Source organism: Capra hircus, chromosome 5, assembly GCF_001704415.2.
Source record: "Capra hircus breed San Clemente chromosome 5, ASM170441v1, whole genome shotgun sequence".
Taxonomy (NCBI): Eukaryota; Metazoa; Chordata; class Mammalia; order Artiodactyla; family Bovidae; genus Capra; species Capra hircus.
Window position 1 is genome coordinate 41,891,033 of NC_030812.1, and position 26,764 is coordinate 41,917,796.

General features: G+C 36.3%; 1 protein-coding gene across 2 annotated transcripts in view; it reads left to right on the plus strand.

The window, feature by feature from the left end:
• Window positions 1-26,764, plus strand: part of CPNE8 (copine 8) — a 257,610-nt gene that overhangs the window by 211,352 nt on the left and 19,494 nt on the right. For both annotated transcript variants that reach the window (XM_018047942.1, XM_005680172.3), the window contains exons 14-15: window positions 8,105-8,151; window positions 19,424-19,605. In XM_018047942.1, the coding sequence (XP_017903431.1) occupies window positions 8,105-8,151; window positions 19,424-19,605 (229 nt within the window). The remainder of the gene's footprint in view (window positions 1-8,104; window positions 8,152-19,423; window positions 19,606-26,764) is intronic.

Consider the following 26,764-nt stretch of genomic DNA (forward strand, 5'->3'; position numbering starts at 1 on the left):
CTGAAAAATCTGTATGCAGGTCAAGAACAACAGTTAGAACCAGACAAGGAACAATGGACTGGTTCCAAGTTGGGAAAGGAGTACATCAAGGCTGTATATTGTCATCCTACTTATATAACTTATATGTAGAGTACATCATGAGAAATGCTAAGCTGGATGAAGCACAAACTAGAATCAAGATTGCCAGGAGAAATATCAACAATCTTAGATGTGCAGATGGCACCACACATACGGCAGAAAGAGGAACTAAATAGCCTCCTGATGAAAGTGAAAGAGGAGAGTGAAAAAGCTGGCTTAAAACTCAGCATTCAAAAAACAAAGATCATGGCATCCAGTCCCATCACTTCATGGCAAATAGATGGGGAAACAATGAAAACAGACAATAGTGACAGACTGTTTTCTTGGGCTCCAAAATCACTGCAGATGGTGACTGCAGCCATGAGATTAGAAGACGTTTACCCCTTGGAAGAAAAACCATGACCAATGTAGACAGCATATTAAAAAGCAGAGACATCACTTTGCCAACAAAGGTCCATCTAGTTAAAGCTGTGGTTTTTTCAGGAGTCATGTATTGATGTAAGAGTTGAACCCTAAAGAAAGCTGAAAGTAAAAGTCGCTCAGTCGTGTCCTACTCTTTGCAACCCCATGGACTATTCAGTCCATGGAATTCTCCAGGCCAGAATACTAAAGTGAGTAGCTGTCCTCTTCTCCAGGGGATCTTCCTGACCCAGGAATCAAATCGGGGTCTCCTGCATTGCAGGCGGATTCTTTACCAGCTGAGCTACAGGGAAGCCCTAAAGAAAGCTGAGCACTGAAGAATTGATGCTTTGAACTGTAATGTTGGAGAAGACTCTTGAGTGTCCCTTGGGCTGCAAGAAGACCAAACCAGTCAATCCTAAAGGAAATTAGTCCTGAATATTCATTGGAAGGACTGATGCTGAAGCTGAAGTTCCAATACTTTGGCTACCTGATGGGAAGAACTGACTCATTGGAAAAGACCCTGATGGTGGGAAAGATTGAAGGCAGGAGGAGAAGAGGACAGAGGATGAGACGTTTGGAGGGCATCACTGACTCAATGGACATTAGTTTGAGCAAGCTCCGGGAGATAGTGATAGACAGAGAAGCCTGGCGTCCTGTATTCCATGGGGTCTCAAAGAGTCGGACATGACTGAGTAATTGAACTGAACTAAATTCTAAAATACTCTTATTTTTCAAATGCTCTTAAAGAGTACAATTTCTAATCCATAATCATTTATCCTAAAACCCAGTTCTGTCGTATCCTTCAGCTGAACCGGGGTTATAATTTGTTGAATTCTGAATTTAACTGATGACAATGCATTATAATGACCAAGAATTTGGGTTCTGGTACTAACTGCCTGGTTCAAATCTGAGATCTTTCCTTGCTAGCAAAACCTGTTTATGTTTCTATGAAATACGAACAAAAATAAAAATAATAATACCTATCTCATAGGCTGATTTTGTGGATTAAATAGCAAATAGCTATTATTTTTCTGAATAATCTGAATTTGTTTAAAGTTTTAATATGTCTTTACTCATTTGATCATCATAATATTGTTGGTGGCAAATGTCCTAATTATCAGAGACAGGGAGAGAAAAAGACATATTCAACTTTATAAAGTCAGTAAAAGTCTTTTTTAAAGTTAAATTCTCTTTGAAGGATAATGCCAGGTTATTCCTTCCATTGCAGTCAATCGCCCAAACTCTTGACACTGAATCTAAAACTTGTCCGAAATTATACAGAAAAGATTTACATTCCACTCTAATTAAAAAGTCTTAGAAGAAGAGCTAAAGCTACCTTCCTACCTATTATAAGCTCATTGTAGAGGCTCAAAGCTGGTTTCTTAATATGCCATTTTAAAGGTGAGTTGAATATCAGTAAGTGCCATTATTAACAAGCCCCATAAGGATTTTTTGCAAACTACTTGAAGCAAGTGCATGATGCTATAAAATGTTTGTCTTAGTTTATGAAATTGGTGGCATTGTATTGGATATGTTATCTCAGGAACCACTTCTTGCCAGAAGATGCAGCACTTTAAGTGTTTTTTTTGAAAAATGAATATACATGTCTAGAGTTTTTATAGTGCTTTACAGTGCTTCTTGTGGCACCTAGGTGTTTCACAGTCATCAATTAGAGCTAAACCCTGCAGTGCTGAATGGGGATAAATATAATAAAAAATAAAGCCATTCTGCCTTCTAAAAATGCATTCACATAAAACATCATAATATCCAAACTAAAATCATCTAAGATGTGATTTGGAAAAGAAACTTTTGGAAGTATTAAGATTCATAAGCAATATTTTGGCTAATGCTCGATTCCAATTTTTGTATGTACAAATGCAGGCTTGAGAGATGTCCAGTTATAGCCTTTAAGATTGTGATTTAATTGCTAACTTTTATGCTATTTTTTTCAAGTGATTCTTTTCAAAACTACAGATTTCAAAGTCAAAGAAAATTGCATGTATGTTTCATCATCAGAACCAATGCTAACTTAGCCAAGATATTGACAGTCTATTTTGTACTAAGAAGTTTCTTAGTTATGTTTCATTATCAGAGTGTGCACTGCTAGCCACACTATGTTTCTTTCTGATGAGTGACTAAAACCTTGGGAGCCAGCAGAAAGGAAATCAGTAAAGGTGGCTTACCAAGGGCAGGATGTGAAAGGGTGGGAAGTTATCACTGACATTGCTTAGAACTGTTAAGAGTATGGGCTTCCCAGTTGGCACTATTGGTAAAGAACCTGCCTGTCAATGCAGGAGACCAGAAGTCATGGGTTCGATCCTTGGGTCCGGAAGATCCCCTGGAGGATGGCATGGTAACCCACTCCAGTATTCTTGCCTGGAAAATCCCATGGACAGAGGAGCCTGGTGGGTTGTAGTCCATTGGGTTGTAAAGAGTTCGACACAACTGAAGCAACTTTTCATGCACATGCATGTTAAGAGTATGGTAATATTAAGATGTAGTCTGTATATTAATAGATTACAATATTGTTTTTAAGTAATCTGCAGATTGTGTACCTCTTACTGGCTACGCCCCTCAGGGGTTCATTATACCAGTTGTGATACACCACTTACCACCTCTAGGGGAAGAATTAATTGAAAAAGAAATACCTATATGTTAATGTAATGGGAAAACTGTCTCTTCTGACTCAACAGAGGAAAAGATTAATATGAATAAGGAAAGGACAACATGGATTGCTCAAGAGATTTGTCGTCCAGCATGCAGAACATTTATTATGTTCCAATACTTCAGGATTTTATTTCTAATAACCAGATATCTTCTTCAGAGCAGCTGTTACCTATCTATCATATGAGTAAATTGAGATTCAGAGATGTAATTTTGCAAATGAGTTATAACTCCAATCTGTAACATAAAAGTTTATAGGTTTTCTGCGAGGCATCATTCATCTCTTCAGCAACTACCTCATTTCAAATGAGATACTAGGGAATTCCTTGGTGGTCTAGTGGTTAGGATTCAGTGCTTTCACTGCCTGGGCTTGGATTCAATCCCTTTTAGGAAACTAAAAGTCTGCCAGCCACAGCATGACCACAAATAAAATAAAAATGGGATTCTATGGGATAGTGTTTCTATTTTTGGTTAGGTGTAATATGACTTATTTTGTTTGTTTTGATTATGTTGCTTATGAGATAGTTTCTAAACTAGATTTTCTAAACTAGATTTGAGACAGGTTGGCCATCTTGCATACTTTCTTTGATAAAGAGTTCTTGAACTACAGGATTATGAGCTTATCTGCTTGCAAAGTTGTATTTTGGAACACTTTAATTGTGTTAAAAATAACACTGAAATCAATTTTCAAAATCTGGGGAGTGTACAAAAGTTTGTTAATTTATGAAAGGTAAATTTAATAAGGACAAAAATATCAGCATAAACAGTTCAGAAATCATATCACTTGTCTCCAGTTTCTTTTTATTCTTACTTTTGACATTTCATTGATCCCACAGAAATCTAAAATTTTAGGAAGGAAAATAAAGTCATAATAAAAGCTTATAATTACTTCCTGGAGGGCAATTTTGTTTAAAGTACCCAGATGACATCTTCTAACAAAATTAGATCATTTATATCTCTGTTTTGGGTTGAGTATTTCGGGACCTTAGGAGCCAGTGTGAAGAAGAGGAAATGTGACATGGGAGGATCAGGTTCTAGAAAAAACCTGAAATTCTTGTAGATCCAGAAATTTGATAAACTTTACACTTCAGTTTTCAAAGAAATATGCTAAACTTGGATTCTAAAACACTAACTTCATTAAGGTGATGATAACCATAACAGTTCTTAAGTGCCTGCTATAAAGGACAGGTACTTTTCTTGTCCTTACAGCAACAATCCAAGAAAGATTTTGTTAATCTTATTACAAAGGAGGTGTAGGGAGGTTAAATAGCTTTTCTAAGATCGTATTTCAAGTAGGTGAAAGTATTTATATTTTAAGTTGCATTTTGTATCTCAAAGCATGATCTTATTCTAGCAGATCTGACTTGTCGAAGGCAAATAATCCTGTCAGTATTTTAATGGCCCCAGAAAGCAGGAATTTTGAAAGTGAAAGTCACACAGTCGTGTCCAACCCTTTGTGACCCCGTGGACTGTCCATGGAATTTTCCAGGTCAGAATACTGGAGTGGGTAGCCTTTCCCTTCTCCAGGGCATCTTCCCAACCAGACAGCTCTAAATTTGTTATTCAGGTGGTTGTCATTCAGGTAGTCAAACTGCTTTTAAGAAAGAGGGAAAAGGTAAGACAGAGAAGTTCAAAGTTTAGGCCCTGGTGAGCTAGGCACAAGAAGGGATGGGCTGGATAATAGTTCCTGAGGAAGTGAACCTGAGTTCAGGGCAGGTCCAGAACCCAAGAGTGAACTACAGTGCTTACCAGTATATCAAGGCAGAAGCACAGTCTTGGTACTGGCATGGCAAGAATGAAAATACTAGAGGTGTGTGGGCCTCTCAACTTCATTTATGGGTTCTAGATTTCAGCAGCTAGCTCGTATGCATCTGCCTTTGTCAAGATGATGAACTGCTGTGCTGTTTTGTTATTGTTTATAATTGTAGGAAGTTGAAGTGGAACTCTATGAGTTCGAGGATAGTTGCTTTGCTCCCATTTTCTCTTTTTCACTTAGCACAGTCCTTGACAATCAGAAGATGCTGAATAAATAATTGTAGATTTTTCGATGGAAAAATCCAAATGGTGTGATAATAAGTTAAAGGATCATCACAACCATGAAATGATTTATGAGCCATCATATTTTCCTTTCTGATTAGAATACTGTTAATTCAAAACAATAAAGGAGTGAGATTCTTCCTGATACACAGAATGAGGCAAGGGAGTAATCAGATCTTGAAATCAACTAAACACCAAATGATTGTTTTTACTTGTTGACTTTCTGTGTGGCACCATTATTATCAAATGGTCTTAGTTATCATTCAGTGCTAAATGCACTTATCTTTTATATTGTCTTGGAACACCCCACCCTGCAAAGTTTCATAAGTATTCTGGGTACAGCCTGGCTCTGCTTCTCCCCCCTTTTCCTCTTTCTTTCTTTTTTCCTTCCTTCCTCCCTCCTCCTCTCCCCTCCTTCTTTCTTTCCTTCCCTTCTCTTCATTTCTTTTTAAATTTTCTCTCCTTTTGTTACATTTTTTGTTGTACCTAATCTACTTGGTTTTATCATTTAGTTTGTATTTCTAGCTGAACTTTTCAGTAAATACTTTCCTCTCTTTTTTTATCTTTACGTACAGTATAGTTCTTTAGTTAGTAGCCTGTCTTTTCTTTGAAGTTTATGAATATGATCTTGGAGGTTAACTGTGAATTTGAATTCCAGAACTTGAATTTATAACTTATGTGGAAAGTTAAGTGTTACAATGATTAATTTCCTCATCTGTAAAAAGAAGAGACAGAATATTTCATGTAGTTTTTCTGTCAGTCCTTGCTTTATTGTTACTTACCAAGCCCCTGCCCTCTGAGAGTTTTTAAACTTGGCTAGTGTCAGCAACTGGATTGCTGAAATTCAAATCCAGTTCATTCAAACTTAAAATCTAATAAACCCTTTCTAATTCACGATACTATACCCTGTATTATAGTTACTTTCTCTGTGGCAGCAGAATGACAAAGCAATGTGCTGATGACTGTTCTTTCCAATTCCTCAAAGGGATTTATTATCTAAAAATATTCTCCCAAATGTTTCACTGATTCTTTTTCTAAATGTTGTATGTGTTTTAAACTGTTATGCTTCAAATTAGCCTATATTCTTAGCCTATAAACCTAATTTCTACTCTGAGAAAAAAATTACCATCTAGCTATAAAGAGGATCCATAATAGTTTTCATTAATGTAAAGCACAAACTTATTTATTCCCTAGGGAGAAGAAGTGAACTTTTTTCAACAACTGAATAATATAAGGATTTTCCAGGCTAAATTGTTACAGAAAGAAAGAAATAGTATACTATACTTTATACTAACAGAACTACAAGGAACTCTATACTGTCACACCCGTCATCATTACCGTCATCATTATCATCACCACCACCATTTAAACAACAGCTCCAACTTTGATGTGTTAGATAAATTCTACAGTGTATCAAAAGTAACTTGTTGTTTAAAACACACAAACATAGACTACGTATTCATATTTTCAAATTATTTACTTTTTAAATTAAAAGTTATTTTGTAAATTATATTTGATAGCAGGTTTTCCCATATCATTGTCATTTATTTGTGCTTTATGCCTTCTTTGGTGAGAAAGAAGTAGAATTACATATAGGAAGTCAGTTCAGTTCAGTTCAGTCACTCAGTCATGTCCGACTCTTTGCAACCCCGTGAATCGCAGCATGCCCGGCCTCCCTGTCCATCACCAACTCCCAGAGCCTACCCAAACTCATGTCCATTGAGTCAGTGATGCCATCCAGTCATCTCATCCTCTGTCGTCCCCTTCTCCTCCTGCCCCCAATCCCTCCCAGCATCAGAGTCTTTTCCAGTGAGTCAGTTCTTCACATGAGGTGGCCAAAGTATTGGAGTTTCAGCTTCAGCATCAGTCCTTCCAATGAACACTCAGGACTGATCTCCTTTAGAATGGACTGGTTGGATCTCCTTTCAGTCCAAGGAACTCTCAAGAGTCTTCTCCAACACCACAGTTCAAGCATCAATTCTTTGGTGCTCAGCTTTCTTCACAGTCCAACTCTCACATCCATACATGACCATTGAAAAAACCGTAGCCTTGAGTAGACGGACTGTTGTTGGCAAAGTAATGTCTCTGGTTTTTAATATGCTGTCTAGGTTAGTCACAACTTTCCTTCCAAGGAGTAAGTGTCTTATAATTTCATGGCTGCAATTACCATCTGCAGTGATTTTGGAGCCCCTAAAAATAAAGTCTGACACTATTTCCACTGTTTCCCCATCTATTTCCCATGAAGTGATCAGAGGTTTATCCAAAAAAGTGAATTTTTACTGTGAATGCCAGTTCCTTGGTTTGAATCCAGCAAAGTAATTTTGCATAATTACCATGTGCTGAAAATTTTAAAGCATATATAACCAATCTCATCTATGTAGATATTTATATAATCTATAAATACACACATGAGCACAAGAATACTATGAGCACTGAGGGATAGATCAGTATTTGAAACACTTGAGTTATGAAAAAAGCAAAAGAAAATCCTGTTTTTCAGGATTGTTGGAAAGAATTAGTTAGACATGATTTTAGCAATGCCATACTTTTAAGGATATAATAATTTCACATTGACTAAAGAATAGTCTTGAAAGTAAATTAATAATAAATGTTGACATTGGATACTGGCAAATTATTATTTACAGTTTGACTTCATTATGAGCTCCTCACTTAATTATTGTGCTCTCAAACAAGATCTGTATTTATTCCTGATGCTTTATTTTGTATTTTATAGTTGCATGATTGTAAAAGTATTTTGCCAAGTTCTTAGCTTGTAAAACTGCCTATCTGATACTCTTCAGTGTGTGTTGTAATATAGCTGTAGTAATACCATTTAAGAAAATTAATGATATTAAAAATATAGCCAAAATAGAAATCATGAAGATATTCAATTATTAATGATTCTTATTTATTTATATTTTAGAACGCAAATCAATTTCACAGTGGCTATTGATTTTACTGCATCAAATGGTGAGTATTATGACTATCTTATAATAAGAATTATCATCTATTACATTAAAAATAAATATTTTCATGAGGTTTGTATGTTTTCTTTCTACATATACATACTTCTGAAGTGCTTCATAAAAAAATTAGATAATTTTTCTTTTTTTAGTGTTATAAGATAGTTTAGGTATATAAGACTATAAGAAATACAAGAGTTCATAATAGTCCCATTCAAATTTATTAACTATTGAAATACTGTCTCTTTTGTTTTACACATTTTTAAAAAGAACACTTTAAATTTAGTTAAGCTCATTGTGTACCCTTCCCTTTTTCTCCATACATAGCTTTAATTCTGAAGCATGTCTAACTATAATCCTCATTTTTATAGTACTTTTTTGTACATTAATTTTATATAAATGTAATTCAAGTACATGAACCTTCACAGCTTGCTTTTCTTTTATTCAACTGTTTTTAATAATTACTTATGCTAGCACATTTATATTTCATTAATTCAGAGGGACCATCAACTAAATCCCATGCTGAGTTTAGAAAAGAAAGAGGAACTAGAGATCAAATTGCCAATATTCACTGGATTTTAGAGAAAACAAGGGTGTTTCAGAAAAACATCTATCTCTGTTTCATTGACTATGCTAAAGCCTTTGACTGTATAGATCATGACATATTGGAAAGCTCTTAGAGAGATGGGAATACCAGACCATCTTACCTGTCTCCTGAGAAACCTGTATGTGCATCAAGAAGCAACATTTAGAACACCCTATGGAAAAATTGGTGGGTTCAAGATCAAGAAAGATGTACAACAAGGCTGTCTGCTGTCACCGTTTATTTAACCTATATGCTGAGCATATCATGAGAAATCTGGGCTGGATGAGTTACAAGCTAGGATCAAGATAGGCAGGAGAAACATCAACAACCTCAGACATATAGATGATACCACTGTAATAATAGAAAGTGAAGAGGAACTAAAGAGCTGCTTGATGAGGGTGAAGGAGGAGAGTGAAAGAATTGACATAAGACCAAATATTTTAAAAACCAAGATCATAGCATCCGCCCCCATTACTCCGTGGCAAATAGAAAGGCAAAAGGTAGAAGTAGTAACAGATTTACTCTTTTTGGGTGCCAAAATCACAGCAGTTGGTTGACTGCAGCCACGAAATCGGATGATTGTTTCTCAGCAGGAAAGCGATGACAAGCCTAGACAGTGTGTTGAAAAGCAGAGACATTACTCTGCCAACAAAGGTCCATATAGTCAAGGCTATGGTCTTCCCAGTGGTCACGTACAGTTGTGAGAGCTGGACCACAAAGAAGAAAGAATGCCAAAGAATTGATGCCCTCAAAATGTGGTGCTGGAAAAGACTCCTGAAAGTCCCTTGGACAGCAAGGAGATCAAACCAGTCAATCTTAAGGGAGATCAACCCTGAATATTCACTGGAAGGACTGATGCTGAAGCTGAAGCTCCAGTATTTTGGTCATCTGATGGGAATAGAGAACTTGTTGGAAAAGTCCCTGATGCTGGGAAGATTGATAGCAGAAAGAGAAGAGAGTGTCAGAGGATGAGATAGCTGGACAGCATCACTGATGAAATGAACATGAACTTGGGAAAACTCTGGGAGATGGTGAGGGACAGGGGCGCCTGGCGTGCTGCAGTCCAGGGCGTCACAAAGATTTGGACAGGACTGTGTGACTGGACAACAACATGGATAATTTGTATATTAAACATTATAAGAAAAGACAATTAGTGGACTTTCAATCTTATTTTAAAGTGACTTTATTTCAATAGTTATTATGTATCATAAAAAAAGAATATCATTATTTAACTTTTACCAAAAGTTTCCATGAGTTTATATATTTATCTAGTTTTTTTCAAATTGGTTATTGTGCTGTAGCTCTCACATTAAATTCCCTTTTCTTCACATTTCTCTCACATTCACTCATGTTTCACAAAATAATTGAATTTTTAAGTAAGAAAGCATCTTAGAGGTCATTTACTACAGCTGTCATTCTCTTAGGGCTTCCCTAGTGATTCATTCAGTAAACAATCTGCCCCCAATGCAAGAGATCACCTGCAACGCAGGAGACCCAGGTTCTATGCTTGGGGTGGGAAGATCTCCTGGGGAAGGAAATGGCAACCCACTTCAGTATTCTTGCCTGGGAAACCCAGTGGACAGAGGAGCTTGGCAGGCTACAGTCCAGAGCATCTCAAGAGTTGGACGTGACTTAATGACTACTACTACCATCACCCTCATGTACTAAGAAGGATACTCAGATCTAGAAAATCTTTTACTAATAAAATCTCTGCCTTGTTAGCAGAGGTGAGGAGACCAAACTGTAATATAGCCTTTGACTACATGGTAAATTTATTCTTCAACACTGTGGTTTCAAGTTGATGATTTTAACACATGTGTTTTATTCAGTAAAATATGAAACATATATACCTATAAGTCCAACTGGATTAAAATGCTAGCTTTTGTTTACCAATGAACATTATCACAAGAGCTAGAAGAACAAGACTGTATTCAATGGAGCAATACAAGCTACTGAAACTGTCTTAAGAAAATAGACTATCTGAAAAACCTATAATAGAGATTGAATTAGTAATTTAAAAACTATCCAGAAAGTTTTTGAGGGCCCAGGTTTAGATAGCTTCACTGATGAACTTTATTTAAAGAGGAATAAATACCAATTCTTCACAAATTCTTCTAAAAAATAGAAAAGGAAGGAATATTCCTAACTCAATCCAAGAGGCGTTACCTTGATACCAAAACCAGATAAAAACACAAGAAAAATCAGAAAACAATATCTTTTATGGATATAAAAATTCTCAGCAGAATACTAGGAAACTGAATCCAGCAGTACGTAAAAAGAATTATATATTATGACCAATTAAAATTTATGTCAGTAATGCAAGGTTGGCTTACTATTCAAAAGTCAAATAATGTAACACACCATTACAATCGAAGATAATGTAAAGCACACATGGCCACCTCAAAGTTTGACATATTTTTATAATTTGTCTGTATGTGTGCATGTGTGTGTGTGTGTGTGTATGTGCTCAGTTGCTCAGTCAAGTCTGACTCTTTGCAACCCCATGGACTGTAGCCCACAAGGCTCCTCTGTCCATGGAATTTTTCAGGCAAGAATTCTGAAACTGGTTGACATTTCCTGCTCCAGGGGATCTTCCCGGCCTGGAGATTGAACCCATGTCTCTTGCATCTCCTGCATTGGCAGGTGGATTCTTAAGGGCTGTGCCAAATGAAAACATATAAACTGGAATAGAAAGTGACTTATTAACCTTATGAAGGGAAAATATGGAAAACTATAGCAAACATCATTCTTAAGAGTGAAAATCTGGATGCTTTCACCCTAAGATGAGGAAAAGAACAAGAATGTGAGCTCTCTCTTCTATTTTACATTGTACTGGAGGCCAGGGCAATTAGGCAAGAAAAAAATAAAAGATATCCAGATCGGAAAAGAAGAAGTAAAATTATTTTTATTTGCAGATGACATAATCTTGTATGTAACACATCCAAAATCCTAAGGAATCCACTAAAAATCAATTAGAACTAATAAATGAGTTTGGTAAGATTGAAGGATGAATGATCAATATATAAAAATCAGTTCTTTTTCTTTACACTTCTAATGAACAATCTGAAAATAAAATTAAGAAAATAATTCCATTTTTTAATAATATCAAAAGGAATACAGTACTTAGAAACGAATCTAACAAAAGATTCTTTACCATCTCAGTGCACTAGCCCCAAGCATCCAGTATCATGCATCGAACCTGGACTGGCAATTCATTTTATATATGATATTATACATGTTTCAATGCCATTCTCCCAAATCATCCCACCCTCTCCCTCTCCCACAGAGTCCAAAAGACTGTTCTATACATCTACGGAGAGGGAGGAGAGAGGGGAGTTCAGGATGGGGAACACTATATACCTATGGCAGATTTATGTTGATGTATGGCAAAACCAATACAATATTGTAAAGTAATTAACCTTCAATTAAAATAAATAAATTTATATTTTAAAAAAAGATTCTTTACCATCTGCATTACCAGGATAATGAGTGCAAAACTTATACCTTGAAATTACATGCTGAAATTTTTCAAAGAAATTAAGTATGAATATAAGCTGAAAAACATGCCATGTTCATTGATTAGGGAATTCAACATTGTTAAGATGGCAATGTTTTCCACAGAGATTATCAGATTCACTGTAATCTCTATCAGAATCGGAAAGATTCTTCAAATTTTTTGAAGAAGTAGATAAGTGACCCAGAAATTCATATGGAATTTAAAGAGATTCAGAAGAACCAAAGCAGATTTGGAAGAAAAAAAAAAAGAATAAAGCAGGAAGATTCATACTCTTCATTTTCAAAACTTACAATAGTAATTTCAAGGCAGTATGGAGCTTGCATAAAAATATTAATAATACATAAATCAATGAAATAGAATTGAGATTCCAAAAATAAACCTATGCATCTTAAGTTAACTGATATTGAGAAGAGTACCAAGACAATTCAATGGGAGGAAGTATATTGTCTTCAGCAAATGGTACTGGCACAACTGAATGCCATATGCAAAAAAAAAAAAATGAGGTTGGACCCTAGCATCATATACAAAACTAATAGAAAATAGACCAAGAATCAAAATGTAGCAGTTAAAATTTTAAAGCTATTGAAAGAAAACAGAGATATATTTTCATGATCTTGGATTTGACAATTGATTCTTAGGTATAACACCAAACTCATGAGCAACAGAGCAAAAAACAAATAAATTGAACTCCATCAAAATTAACTTTTTTATACTCCATGAAGCATAATTAGCAAAGTCAAAAGACAAACCCCAGAATGAAATAAAATATTAGCAAATCAGATATCTCATAGAGGATTTGTATCTAGAAAATATAAAGAACTCTTATAACTCAAAAAGAAAGACAAATAGCGCAATTTAAAATGATATTCCAGTTATTCAAAAGAGCTATATAAATGACCAGTAAGCCCATAAAGTGGTGCTTGGCAACTTATGTATCAGGGAATGCAAATCAAAATTATAATGAGAGACAATTGCGTTGGCCAAAATGTTCACTCATTTTTTGTTTTGTTTTTCCTGTTAGATGTCTCTAATAGAGTTTAGTTGTCTTTAACTTCATTTGAAATAATTTTATTAGATTAAATTGTAACAGCTGTCATATCAGTATGCATTTTTAAAAAACCAAGATTGGTAGACTTTTGTGTGCTATTTGAATACTGAAGATGGAAGAAAAAATATTTTCAGCATATTTTGTTTTATTATTAATGTTTCAAGAAAGGTAAAAAAGCAACTGAAACACAAAAATAAGACAGGAAGAGATTTGTACAGTTTATAAAGAATGTGCCGTGATTGAACTAACATGTCAAAAGTGGTTTGTAAAGTTTCATGCTGGAGATTTCTTACTGGACGATACTCCACAGTCTGGTAGACTAGTTGAAATTGATGACAATGACATCAAAACTTTAATTGAGAACAATCAATGTTATACCACACTGGAGATAGCAAACATACTCAACATTTCCTAATCAAGCTTTGAAAATCATTTGCACCAGTTTGGTTATGTTCATCACTTTGATCTTTGAGTTCCACATAAGTTATGAGAAAATAAAACCTTCTTGATCATATTTCTGCATGTGATTCTCTACTTAAATGTCATGAAGCATTCCACTTTTAGAACAAATTGTGACAGGTGATGAAAAGTGGACATGCTAGAATAATGTGAAATGGAAGAAATCATGGGAAATGTTAAGTGAAGCACCATCAACCACATCAAAGGCTGATCTTAATCCAAAGAAAGTAATGTGTATATGGTGGGATAGGAAGAGAGCCCCGCTATTATGAACATCTTCTGGAAAGCCAAATTAATTAACTCTTTGGGTTAACTGCAACAAGTATCACTCCCAATTAGAGCAACTGATAGCAGCACTTAATGAAAAGCATCCAGAATTAGTCAACAGAAAACACATACTCTTCCATCAGAATACTGCAAGACCACATGTCTCTTTGATGACCAGGCAAAAACTGTTACAGATTCACCAGACATTTCACCTCCCATTATCCATTTATTTCAATCTTTACAAAACTACCTGCATGGAAGAAATGTCAATTTCCTGGAAGACTGTAAAAGGCGCCTGAAATAGCTTTTTGCATAAATGATAAAAAAAATTGGGAGAAGATGAAATTATGAAGTTGTCTGGAAAATGATTTAAGGTAGTGGAACAAAACAATTAATTGGTTTGGTTCAGTCGGTTCGGTTCAATTGCTCAGTCGTGTCCGACTCTTTGCGACCCCATGAATCGCAGCACGCCAGGCCTCCCTGTCCATCACCATCTCCTGGAGTTCACTCAGACTCACATCCATCAAGTCCGTGATGCCATCCAGCCATCTCATCCCCGGTCGTCCCCTTCTCCTCCTGCCCCTAATCCCTTCCAGCATGAGAGTCTTTTCCAATGAGTCAACTCTTCGCAAGAGGTGGCCAAAGTACTGGAGCTTCAATAAAGTTCCTGGTGAAAATGAAAGATGTGTATTTTATTTTATTTTTTTAATTTATTTTTTTTAATTGAAGGATAATTGCTTTACAGAATTTTGTTGTTTTCTGTCAAACCTCAACATGAATCAGCCATGAAGTGAAGTCACTCAGTCATGTCCGATTCTGTGACCCCGTGGACTGTAGCCTGCCAGGCTCCTCTGTCCATGGGATTCTCCAGGCAAGAATACTGGAGTGGGTTACCATTTCCTTCTCCAGGGGATCTTCCCGACCCAGGGATCAAACCCAGGTCTCCCGCATTGGAAGCAGACACTTTAACCTCTGAGCCACCTATATCCCCTCCCTTTTGAACCTCTCTCCCATCTCCCTCCCCATCCCTCTAGGCTGATACAGAACCCCTGTTTGAGTTTCCTGAGCCATACAGCAAATTCCCGTTGGCTATCTATTTTACATATGGTAATATAAGTTTCCATGTTACTCTCTGAATTTTATTTTTACTTAGAAAAACTGAAGAAACTTTCTGGCCAACCTAATATTTCATACCCACTAGGATGACTATAATCCAAAAGTCAGAAAACAGCAAGTGTTGGCAAATATGTGAAGCAATCAGAACCCACCCTCACATACTGCTGATAAGAATGTATAACAGTGCATCCACGTTGGAAAGCTCTGTGACAGTTCTACAAGTTGTTACACATAGTTACCATATGAACTAGCAATTCCACTCTTGGATAATATATACAAGTGAGATGAAAACATATGTCCACACAAAAATTTGTACATGAATGGTTATAGCAACATAATAGCCAAAATGTGGAAACAACCCAAATGTCCATAAACTGATAAACAAGTTTGAAAATGTGGTACATTCATACAATGGAATACTATTCAGCAATAAACAGGAATGAAATATGATGCAATAAAACATGCTAAACACAGATGAACCTTGAAATCACTGTGCTGAGTGAAACCTAGTTACAAAAGACCACATGTCGTGTGATTCTATTCATAGAAAATGTCCAGAATAGGTAAATTAAAGTGACAGAAAGTAGTCATTGTTTAATTCTGGGCTGGATAGAATAATAAGGGAATGATAGTAAATAGGTACATTTTTTTGAGGTGATGAACATGTTCTAAAATTGACTGTTGATGCTTGTGCATATTTGTAAATATACTTAAAATCATTGAATTGTGCATTCTAAATGGGTTAATGTAAGTTATGTAAATTATATCTCAATAAATTTTTTAAAAGAGCTTGGTGGTTGTTTAGTCGCTAAGTAATGTCTGACTCTTGTCACTACTCTTGACAGTAGTAGCCTGCCAGGCTCCTCTGCCCATAGGATTCTCCAGGCAAGAATACTGAAGTGGGTTGCTATTTCCTTCTCCAGTTAAAAGAGCTTATTCAAGTGTTATTTTTTTATGAAGTCATAGTGACCTCTAAAATAAAATCATATATGTTTGATAATATTCAAGGTTTAAAATATTACAAAATCTTCAAGCAAAGAGTTATAACTAACAGTAAGAGCTATGAAATGTACCTAGATTCTTATTCTAGTTTGACCAATTATTACAGTGTAATTCAGGCAAGTTACTTAGTCTGAAAGTTATTTGATATGAAAAACAAGTGTTATAAGCTTGTTGAAAAGGGACTAAGTGAAACATGAAGTAAGTTCATACATGTTATAATAGCATGTATGTTATGTTTTATGCTATTATTATTATTATTATTAGCTGATAACTCAATGTTATTAACTTACTACAAGTTCACTTTTCCATGTGCATTGCTGCTGATATGGAGGTGGTACAACTATGGTCCTAGTTTCAAGAAGTTGCCAAATTCTGTGGTGCAGCACACAAAAGCATAAGAGTAGAAGAGGAAAGACAATAAAGACAGGACTAAATAAGGAAGGTCGTCTCATGCGTGTGAGACAAAAACTGTAGGAGGAGAAAGTGAATTTCAGGATTGGGTGGCAAATTGAGCGGTAGAGATGGAAAGAAATAGCATAAGTGATATAGTGAAGAGCTTGGTCTGGGTGAAGACGCTAGAAAGAGATACGGAACATCTTTGAATGGATACAATTGGTCTCTGCTAAGCATGATAGGTGGAGAAGGCAATGGCAACCCACTCCAGTACTCTTGTCTAGAAAATCCCATGGACGGAGGAGCCTGGTAGGCTGCAGTCCATGGGGTCACTAAGAGTCAGGCACTACTGAGCGACTTCACTTACACTTTTCACTTTCATGCATTGGAGAAGGAAATGGCAACCCACTCCAGTGTTCTTGCCTGGAGAATCCAAGGGACAGAGGAGCCTGGTGGGCTGCCGTCTATGGGGTCGCACAGAATCGGACATGACTGAAGCGACTTAGCAGCAGCAGCAGCAGGCATGATAGGCCAAAGTGTTTAGATATGCTGGGGTACTAGTAGTGCTTTTAAGTTGTGGTTCTCTTAGAGAAATAGAATTAGTTGTGTATTGTAACCATTGGGTAACAACTCTTATATTTGAGAGTTGGGTTAAATAATCCCTCAGGCAAGTAGAGGCATTATTTATCTGTGGTTCTAGTAGGTCTTTGAACAAGAAACAAAAATCTCTGCTTTAGAAAGAGCTGTCAAAAATTGCACCAGGTAAGTTAAACAGACAAGGAAGACTGTTCAGGATTTTTGCAATAGAGACCAAAGCTACAGCAACGGAAGAAAGAAATTGAACTCTTCTCCTCCAAAACAAAAGATGAAAGAGTTTATAAGTGCTGCTGTGAGCTAGTGGGAAGGTGTTGAGAGATACTGGAGGTGAAATTAGTCTGTGTGATTAGGCCATCTGTGTTTACTGCGTGCTCAGTCGCAACCAGCTCTTTGCAACCGTTTGGACTGTAGCCTGCCAGGTTCTCTGTCCATGGGAATTTTTCAGGCAAGAATTCTGGAATCGGTTGCCATTTCCTCCTCCAGGGGATTTTTCTGACCCAAGGATCCAGGGATCGAACTCCAGTCTCCTGGTTTCTCGCTTTGCAGGCAGATTCCTTACCACTAAGCCATGGGGAAGCCTTCTGTGTTTACTAATTAGCAGCTATTGAAGTTAGGCTCCTACTCTCCCGTAGAGACTAAGCAACAGAGGTGATATTTTTCTTGATTATTACATTTCAAAGGAATGACTCCCAGGTCCCTAAGAAAGACATTCCTGAATTGTAGAAGATTTATACTTCAAAGGAACAAAAAAAAAAAAAATTCACAATTCCAAGGTTTCTAAAGTAACCGCTCCAAGAAATAAGAAGTCAAGGGCCTATAGTCAGGAGAAACCTTTCTAAAGTTAGTCAAGCTGAAGGAAACATTAGGGCCCATCTTGATCATAAGACACTTTTAAAAAAAAAATTTTGTCATATGACCCTTGAATGCTGATAACCCTTATAAATATATATGCATTTACACGATGAATTATCTTTAAACCAAAAATGTTCTGGGTATTGTTAAATGCATTATAAACTAAAGGGAGATCTTTACTTTGTTTCTCTCCAGAACCCAAGTGCTTATTATTACTTTTTTCTTAACAAAAAAGAACTATGCTTTGCAGGTTTCCTTCTTTGGGCAATGTTATAATGTAGAAGTGAGCTTTATGAACTGCTACAAGTCCCATTTAATTTCCATTTTCACTTAAGAAACTAAAGGGACTTTCAGGCTGCCTTTGTGCTGGTAATTAGGACAACTGAATCCGAATCTCAGTGTGTTTGAGTCGTGGTGCATATATTGCTTTCTTTGTCAAATTCATCTTTATCCAAGTGAGACATCCTATATTTGTGGATGACTCAGACAATAATAACAGTAGTAGTTAAATTTTACATTTCTATTTGTTTAGTCACGAAGTCCTATCTGACTCTTTGAGACCCGATGTGCTATAGCCCACCAGGCTCCTCTGTCCTTGGAATTTTCCAGGCAAGAATCCTGGAATGGGTTGCCATTTCCTTCTCTTACATTTCTACGGTGCTTTACAATTTTTAATCACTTTCACACATATAATCTTAGTTTTTCTTCTCAGTAAACACCGTAGTAGGGTTTCTAACAGGAATTTTACAGTTAGTTGTCCTACAGATGGAAAGACTTGACTTTCGGCCTTTTTACTCCTAACTTAATGTCTAGTTAGAAACTGAATAATTTTTCAGATCCAGATTTTCAGCATAAATTTGAAAATCACCATGTTCTCTTTTCAAGTAATTAAATTGGGATAGGTCTCACATATTCAACTTATGTTTGCGATACAACTTTAAGAAGGCTCGTAATTGTTGAAGCCTGTTAACATCAATCAGGTCCTTTGATTATAGGCGTAAGGAGTCAAGCTAAAGGCACATAGTCTGTTAGTTTTAAATAAAGATTACAATAAAATATGATCAACAAAATTATTTTTAGGCCTCTGGGGCTAAAACTCAAGAATTGCCTATGGCATTGACAATGAGAAATAATTTTTGAGAAAAGTCAGCATATCTTTGGGAAATTTTCTACATGTCTGATCTAATTTAATAAATATCTCTATGTCATTGTGCATCCAAAAGAAGCTACTGGGTTGACCAAAGGTCTGCTTGGATTTTTCCATAAAATGTTATGTAAAAACCTGAATGAACTTTTTGGCCAACCCAATATTTAACACATTATGAATGTAGGCAGAAAAAAATATTATTGATATTTCAATCTGAAATAGATATCAAGAAAAATGTCTAAAAATTATACCTTTAGCTTGATCTCTCATGTTTTAATTTTTTTTCTATCATCAGGCAACCCTGCCCAGCCCACTTCTCTCCACTACATGAATCCTTATCAACTGAATGCCTATGGTATGGCACTGAAAGCAGTGGGAGAAATCGTTCAAGATTATGACAGTGATAAAATGTTCCCAGCTTTAGGTTTTGGTGCAAAACTGCCTCCGGATGGAAGGATATCTCATGAGTTTGCTTTGGTAAGAATACATGGAAATAATTGATATTTTGGAAAAAAATAGTATTTTGGATCTTTTCATAGGTTCACTACTTATGCTTTAATTGCTCATGTAGCAACTTCTTATGACTATAAAATCAGCTCAGTTTTAGTAAATGATTGATTTAGAAGTGTGATATTAATGGAAAAAAGACGAATAGATTAGCAACAAATCTACCTAAAGTGCATATGATTTAAAACCTATTCTGGTTTACAGTTGCTACATAACACCTTCCATTATATTCATGATTTGTGGGTCAAGAATTTGAGCATGATACAAGGAGAATGGTACGTTTGTTCAAGATACCTGGGCCACACCTGGGATGCTTTGATTGGCTAGAGATGGCTGGAATTGTTCTACTGGAGCCATATATCTGTTCCTTTCTGACTGTTGGTTGGATTCCTCAGTTTTCTTCATGTCGTATCTCCTGGAGCTAGTACATCCACTAAGATGTCTCATTTGCTCATGACTAATACCTACAGCTAGGATGACTGAAATACCTCGATTCTCTAGGCATCTTTCCTTCTTTCTACATACAGTTTGTCCATGTGGTTTTGTGGGCTTTATCACAGTGTAGTGGTCTCAAGGTAGTCGTATTTCTTACACAGCAATCAGCTTTCTCAGAATGGATATTCTAAAAGGCTGGGGAAGAATCTTCAAGCACTTAGAAGTCTCAGAAAGTTATTTCTCCTACATTCCTTTTTGTCAAGCAAGTCACTAAGTTCACCCCAGTTTTGAGGTAGTGGAAGTAACCTTCACCTCTCAAGGGGAAGGGTATCAAAGAATGAGTAGCTATCCTTATTCTTCCATCTTCCAAAATGTCATTTCTTTTCAAATATAAAGGATCAGTTATTGGTAGAATTATTATTTTTCAAATGTAAAGCAATAATTATAGATATAATTAATTATAATTTCAACATAACGGAGTAGATGTTACTCAAATATTTATCTAATTAATGTTTAATTTACATAAATCCACTCCTGTTGTATGATTACAAATAAGCAATGTACTGTACTGTATTCTACCTTTAAAATAAACTTCACACAGATAGTGCTTATAGGCCCAATCAGCCTTATTCTCACTTACGTTTTTTGATAAAAATAATGGGAAAAACTATGTGGGAATGGTTAGATATCATTTTGGAAATTTTTTAAATTTTCCTAATAGAAATGCCTCCCTGCTATACTCTATATATTGTGAAATTAAAGTCTTCTGTGCCCAACAATTTTTGTAGGTATTTTCTGTTGTTTTTATTCTTGTTACAAAAACAATGTGTGGGATTTTTTTTTTTTTAGTTCTGCAAGAAAAATAGACAAATAAACAATTCAATTATTTACTAATTACTGAGTATCAAGCCAGGTACTTTATGCTCATTTCTCGTACAATCTTCATAAAATTCTTGTCTAATAGGTCATGAGATGAGTGACACATCATACTACTATCAAGAGCCACTCATATTAAACACAGTGAAAAGAGTACCCCCAGGAGTTGTATAATTTAGCCCAGAGTCACAGAATTTAATCAGGTTTCCAGAAGACAGGACTTGAACCCAGGTCAGTCTTATTATAGAATCTTTGTTCTTAACCACTACTAAACCACATTTTATAAAAGCATCTATAATAGTACCACCTCTTAGATATGTCCTTTATGAGCCCCATTATGTATGCACACACACACATGCACACACACACACACATACACTTCCAGAACCTTCTATATGATGAGACTTTATCTTCTTTAATATATTTTAAGAGTTGTATTTTAATTTTTTCCCCATATATATTCTTGATTTTTCTGTTCCATCACCCCCATTTTGGGGAAGGTTGCTGGAGGTTTTAATTTTCTTCTGTGAAATAGCCCATATGCTACCACCCCCAATGTCATATAAAAAATGAATATCTGTTGTGATTTTGTTGTGTGCTAGAGAATTAAAATTTCCCAGAAATTTATAAGACCACGAAAATCACTCATGTGATCCTATATCTTGTGTGCCTCAGGAAAAAGGTCCTGACTATTTTAAAGCTTAAGAAAGGAATAATAAAAAATAATAACTATGCTAAACTAAATGATATTAATTTTCCTTCCACAAGTTTTTCCTCACCTTTGTGTATGATTTTTTTTCCATTTGTTCTCTAATTCTCTCCTTTTCTGCTTTTCCTGCCTCTATATTCATTCTTTACAACCAAACCTATGCAAAGGAGAAACTTTTTATTATTTGCATCTTAAATGATTCTTTGAACCGAACTCAGATATTTATAGAAGGTCGCACTCTAAATTTATGAAAAATAGTTTCTAAAAGTGGTGAAAGTGATGATGATAATGCTTCATCTTTAATTTTACTTAATAATTATATGACTTTAACTTTTTTCAAAGCACTTTTTTCTTGAATAAGACAGACAAAGGTTAAGTAGATCTTCAGAGAGATAGTACTCCATTTAATTTTTGTGTTAACTTAATCCTAAATAACTACAATATATAACTGTAGATGCTGAAAACGGCAAATAGAAAAACTTCAGTCCATGTCAATCTGGCAATTAGTGTACTACCCTAATGTTACCAAACCCTCATATTTCCATGGTAAGAATTTGTGATATATATATATAAACAATCATTAATGTTTATCAAACTGAATTCAAATAATCTTTCAGATAGCAAGGGAGGTGTCTCACTATTCACACTGCTCACTGAACCTGGGGTAGGTAAGGTGCAAGCAAGGAAGCTGGAAGAAGATTCAAGGAGCCATAGGAACTGCAGACATGTTTATTCTCTAATGGCTGGTGCGGCAGCCATGATGCAGCCGTGCTGTATTCTCTGATGACTGACTCAGCAGACACAGCCATAACACAGCTGCAAGGGCTTTTCAGGTGGAGCTTATACAGTTTTACAGAAAAAAAAGGGGCCCATGACCAAATGAGTACATCATGACATGCAGGCACAGTGCTATAAATGATCTCAGATGTTACATAACCATGGAAAGTCATTATTTATGGAACATGAGGCAAAAGCAAGAGGTCCTGGGGCCAGAGAACCTGACTACTGCCATCATGGCCAATTGCTCTTTCCCTACAAGAGCTCTTTAACAAAAATTTTAAATCCCTAATTGGTGAGTTTGAGGCTGGCACCAATGTTGAAGTTGAGCTTTAATCAATCAAAAGGGTCTAAGGTAAACCCCAGCTTTTTGTTTGAAATATGTGTAGGAATAGGTATTGTGGAAAAAGAAAGGGAAAATATCCCCATATTACCACTTTAGCACTTTTGATTGTGGAATGCCATGGCTGACAATGATACTTAATGACTCATTACACTGTACCTGGAGATATAATTACTCATTACACTGTACCTGAAGATACTGAAGTTTTCAACAGTATGTGAACCAGGAACTTCCAGATGTTCAAGCTGGATATAGAAAAGGCAGAGGAACCGGAGATTAAATTGCCAACATCCTTTGGATCATCGAAAAAGCAAGAGAGTTCCATAAAAAACATCTACTTCTGCTTTATTGACTACGTCAAAGCCTTTGACTGTGTGGGTCACCACAAACTGTGGAAAATTCTTAAAGAGATGGGAGTACCAGACCACCTGACCTGCCTCCTGAGAAACCTGTATGCAGGTCAAGAAGCAACAGTTAGAACTGGGCATGGAACAACAGACGGGTTCCAAATCGGGAAAGGAGTATGTGAATCCTGTATATTGTCACCCTGCTTATTTAACTTATGTGCAGAGTACATCATGAGAAATGCTGGGCTGGATGAAGCACAAGCTGGAATCAAGATTGCTGGGAGAAATATCAATAACCTCAGATATGCAGATGACACCGCCCTTAAGGCAGAAAGCGAAGAACTAAAGAACCTCTTGATGAAAGTGAAAGAGGAGAGTGAAAAAGTTGGCTTAAAGCTCAACATTCAGAAAACTAAGATCATGGCATCTGATCCCATCACTTAATGGCAAATAGATGGGGAAACAATGGAAACAGTGATCATTGAGACTTTATTTTTGGGGGCTCCAAAATCACTGCAGATGGTGACTGCAACCACAAAATTAAAAGATACTTGCTCCTTGGAAGAAAAGCTATGACCAACCTAGACAGCATATTAAAAAGCAGGGACATTACTTTGCTAGCAAAGGTCCACCTGGTCAAATCTATGGTTTTTCCAGTAGTCATGTATAGATGTATGAGTTGGACTATAAAGAAAGCTGAGTGCTGAAGAAATGATGCTTTTGGACTGTGGTGCTGGAGAAGACTCCTGAGAGTCCCTTGGACTGCAAGGAAATCCAAGCAGTCAATTCTCAAGGAAATCAATCCTGAATATTCATTGGAAGGACTGATGCCGAAGCTGAAACTCTAATTCTTTGGCCACTTGATGGGAAGAACTGACTCATTGGAAAAGGCCCTGATGCTGGGAGGGATTGAAGGTGAAAGGAGAAGGGGACAACAGAGGATGAGGTGGTTGGATGGCATCACCGACTCAATGGACATGAGTTTGAGTAAGTTCCTGGTTTGGTGATGGACAGGGAAGACTGCCGTGCTGCAGTCTGTGGGGTCGCAAAGAGTTGGACACAACTGAGTGACTGAACTGAACTGAACTGAAGATACAATAGTATAAAGGAAATATTAGGAGGAAATATTTCTAATAAGCGCATGGCCACAGACCTTAAAAGAAAATCTGCCCTCTTCCTTAATAAACAACAAAATTAAATGTATTTATTTTCAAAAACATTCTACATTTTACTTTTGTGTTAGAGCCTCACATAAGCTTATTTTTATTTGTCTTAACAAGCAAAAAACAATTCCCCGTGTTATTATTTTAAGAAATAAATTTTTTAAAGATTTAGAAAATCATTCTATCAACATAAATAAAAAGGGGGGGTGTGGAGAATGGTACCTTGTTATTTCCAGAGGAATAAAGGAAATACATAGTTTTATAGGAATATAAATCCCATCCCAGGCAAAATGTTCAAATGCTGATCAAAAAGTAACTCAGAACTATCCTGGTTTGTAATTGTTCCCTTAAGGCAGATATATAATATATTTTATGCCCAATATCAATAATGAGTTTTTATTTTAACTAGCTTTATACCTTATCAAGCAAAAGAACAACCTAAACTTATATTTAAAGGAAGGTTAATTAAAGGTCAGCTCAGATTAGCATCAAAAAAATCAAAACATAAAAAAAACAACATCAAAAAAAAATTTTAAATTTGCTATTTTGTGCTAAATATTATACTTTCATGTTTTAATTTGAATTTGTATAGTCAATTCTATAATATAAATAGTTATTTTATTATTTTAATGTTTTAGAAGTTACATGAGGGTTAATCAATAAATTTTGAAGGAGAAGACAAAATTTAAAGAACAAGGTGGATATAAATTATTCTTTCACAGGTGACAAAATTGAAGTCCTTGGTAACATTTGGCTTAGTTCACTAAGATCCTCAGTGTTTCAAATGCTTAGGATTTTGTAATATTGTTACATAGTGGTGGTTTCCTGGTGGCTCAGATGGTAAAAAATGTGCTTGCAATGCCAGAAACCTGTGTTCAGCCCCACAGGTTTGGAAAGATGCTCTTGAGAAGGAAATGGCACCAGCATTCTTGCCTGGAGAATTCCATGGACAGAAGCTACAGTCCATGGGGTTGCAAAGCATCAGACATGACTGAGCAGCTAACACTTTCACACTTTGATTGTTCAGATAAAACATATACATGCTCATTATGTTTAAGCATAGTGACTATGTTTAGTTGGGCTTCCCTGATAGCTCAGTTGGTAAAGAATCCGCCTGCAATGTGGGAGACCTGGGTTCAATACCTGGGTTGAAAAGATCCCCTAGAGAAGGGAAAGGTTACCCAGTCCAGTATTCTGGCCTAGAGAATGCCATGGGCTGTATATTTCATAGGGTACCAAAGAGTCAGACATGAAAGCAGCGACTTTCACTTACATGCTTAAGCATGGTTACTGTGTCTAGTGTTTTAAAAACATAACTACAGTTTTATATATATATACATATTACCCCCTTCCAGAGGTGGAGCCTAATTCCTCCTCCCTTGAATGTAGGCTACACTTAGTGACTCATTTCTAAAAAGTAGATGAAAGTAAAAGTAATGCTCTGCAACGTATAAGATTAGTTTCTGGGCTTATTGGAGCTTCCTCCTTGCTCTCATTTTGGAGAAGTTAGCCACTTTTGTTGCATAATGTTGGAATACACAAGCAGCCCTGTGCAAAGTTCCTTTAGCATATCATCAGCAAACCATACAGGTGAGCCTTCTTAGAAGCAGATTGTCCAACTCTGGTCTTGCTTTCAGATGACTGCAGCCCAGGTCAGCTTCTTGACCCTAAGCTCTTGAGAGATCCAGAGCAAAAATCACCTGGCTAAAATATGGGATAATAAATGCCTACTGTTTTAAGCCACTACCTTTTGGAATGGTTTGCTAAATAGCAATAGACAACAATGCCTTATTGTGTTGTTTGTGGAATCTGGACTCAGAATTAAACCTAATAACATAGCATTCAGAGAATGAGAAAGCTGAACCAAGTCTCCAGTTGCCCTTCTAGATTCTATCTGCCGAATAAGAACTCCAGTGCTGTGCTACGTCACTTCAGTCATGTCCGACTCTTTGCAACCCCATGGACTGTAGCCTGCTAGTCTCCTATGTCTATGGGATTCTTCAGGCAAGAATACTGTGGTGGGTTTCCATGCCCTCCTCCAGGGGATCTTCCGAACCCAGAGATCAGCCCACGTCTCTTACATCTCCTGCAGTGCGGAAGGATTCTTTACCACTGACCACCTAGGAAGCCCAAGAACTCCTGTGGCAAGCTCCAATTCCATTGAACAATATGAACAAGTTTCTCTGATTTTTTTCACTTTACCTTGTCGTGATGCTACTCACACCAAATTATATTCCCTTTGATCCCTTCTTTTTGGGGGGTTATCAATTTTGGCCTGAAAATGTGCAAGTGGCAGATATTTTACGTTTTTACTTCCATAAAAAAAAAAAAACTATTTGAATTGATAGTATTTTTCCTGATTTTTGTACACAACACTGCAGAAAGCTTGGAAAATACAGAATAATCTAAACAATCAAATAAAAATTGACAATTATATAACCACTCAGAGGTAGCCACTATTAATATTTTGTTTCCGTCT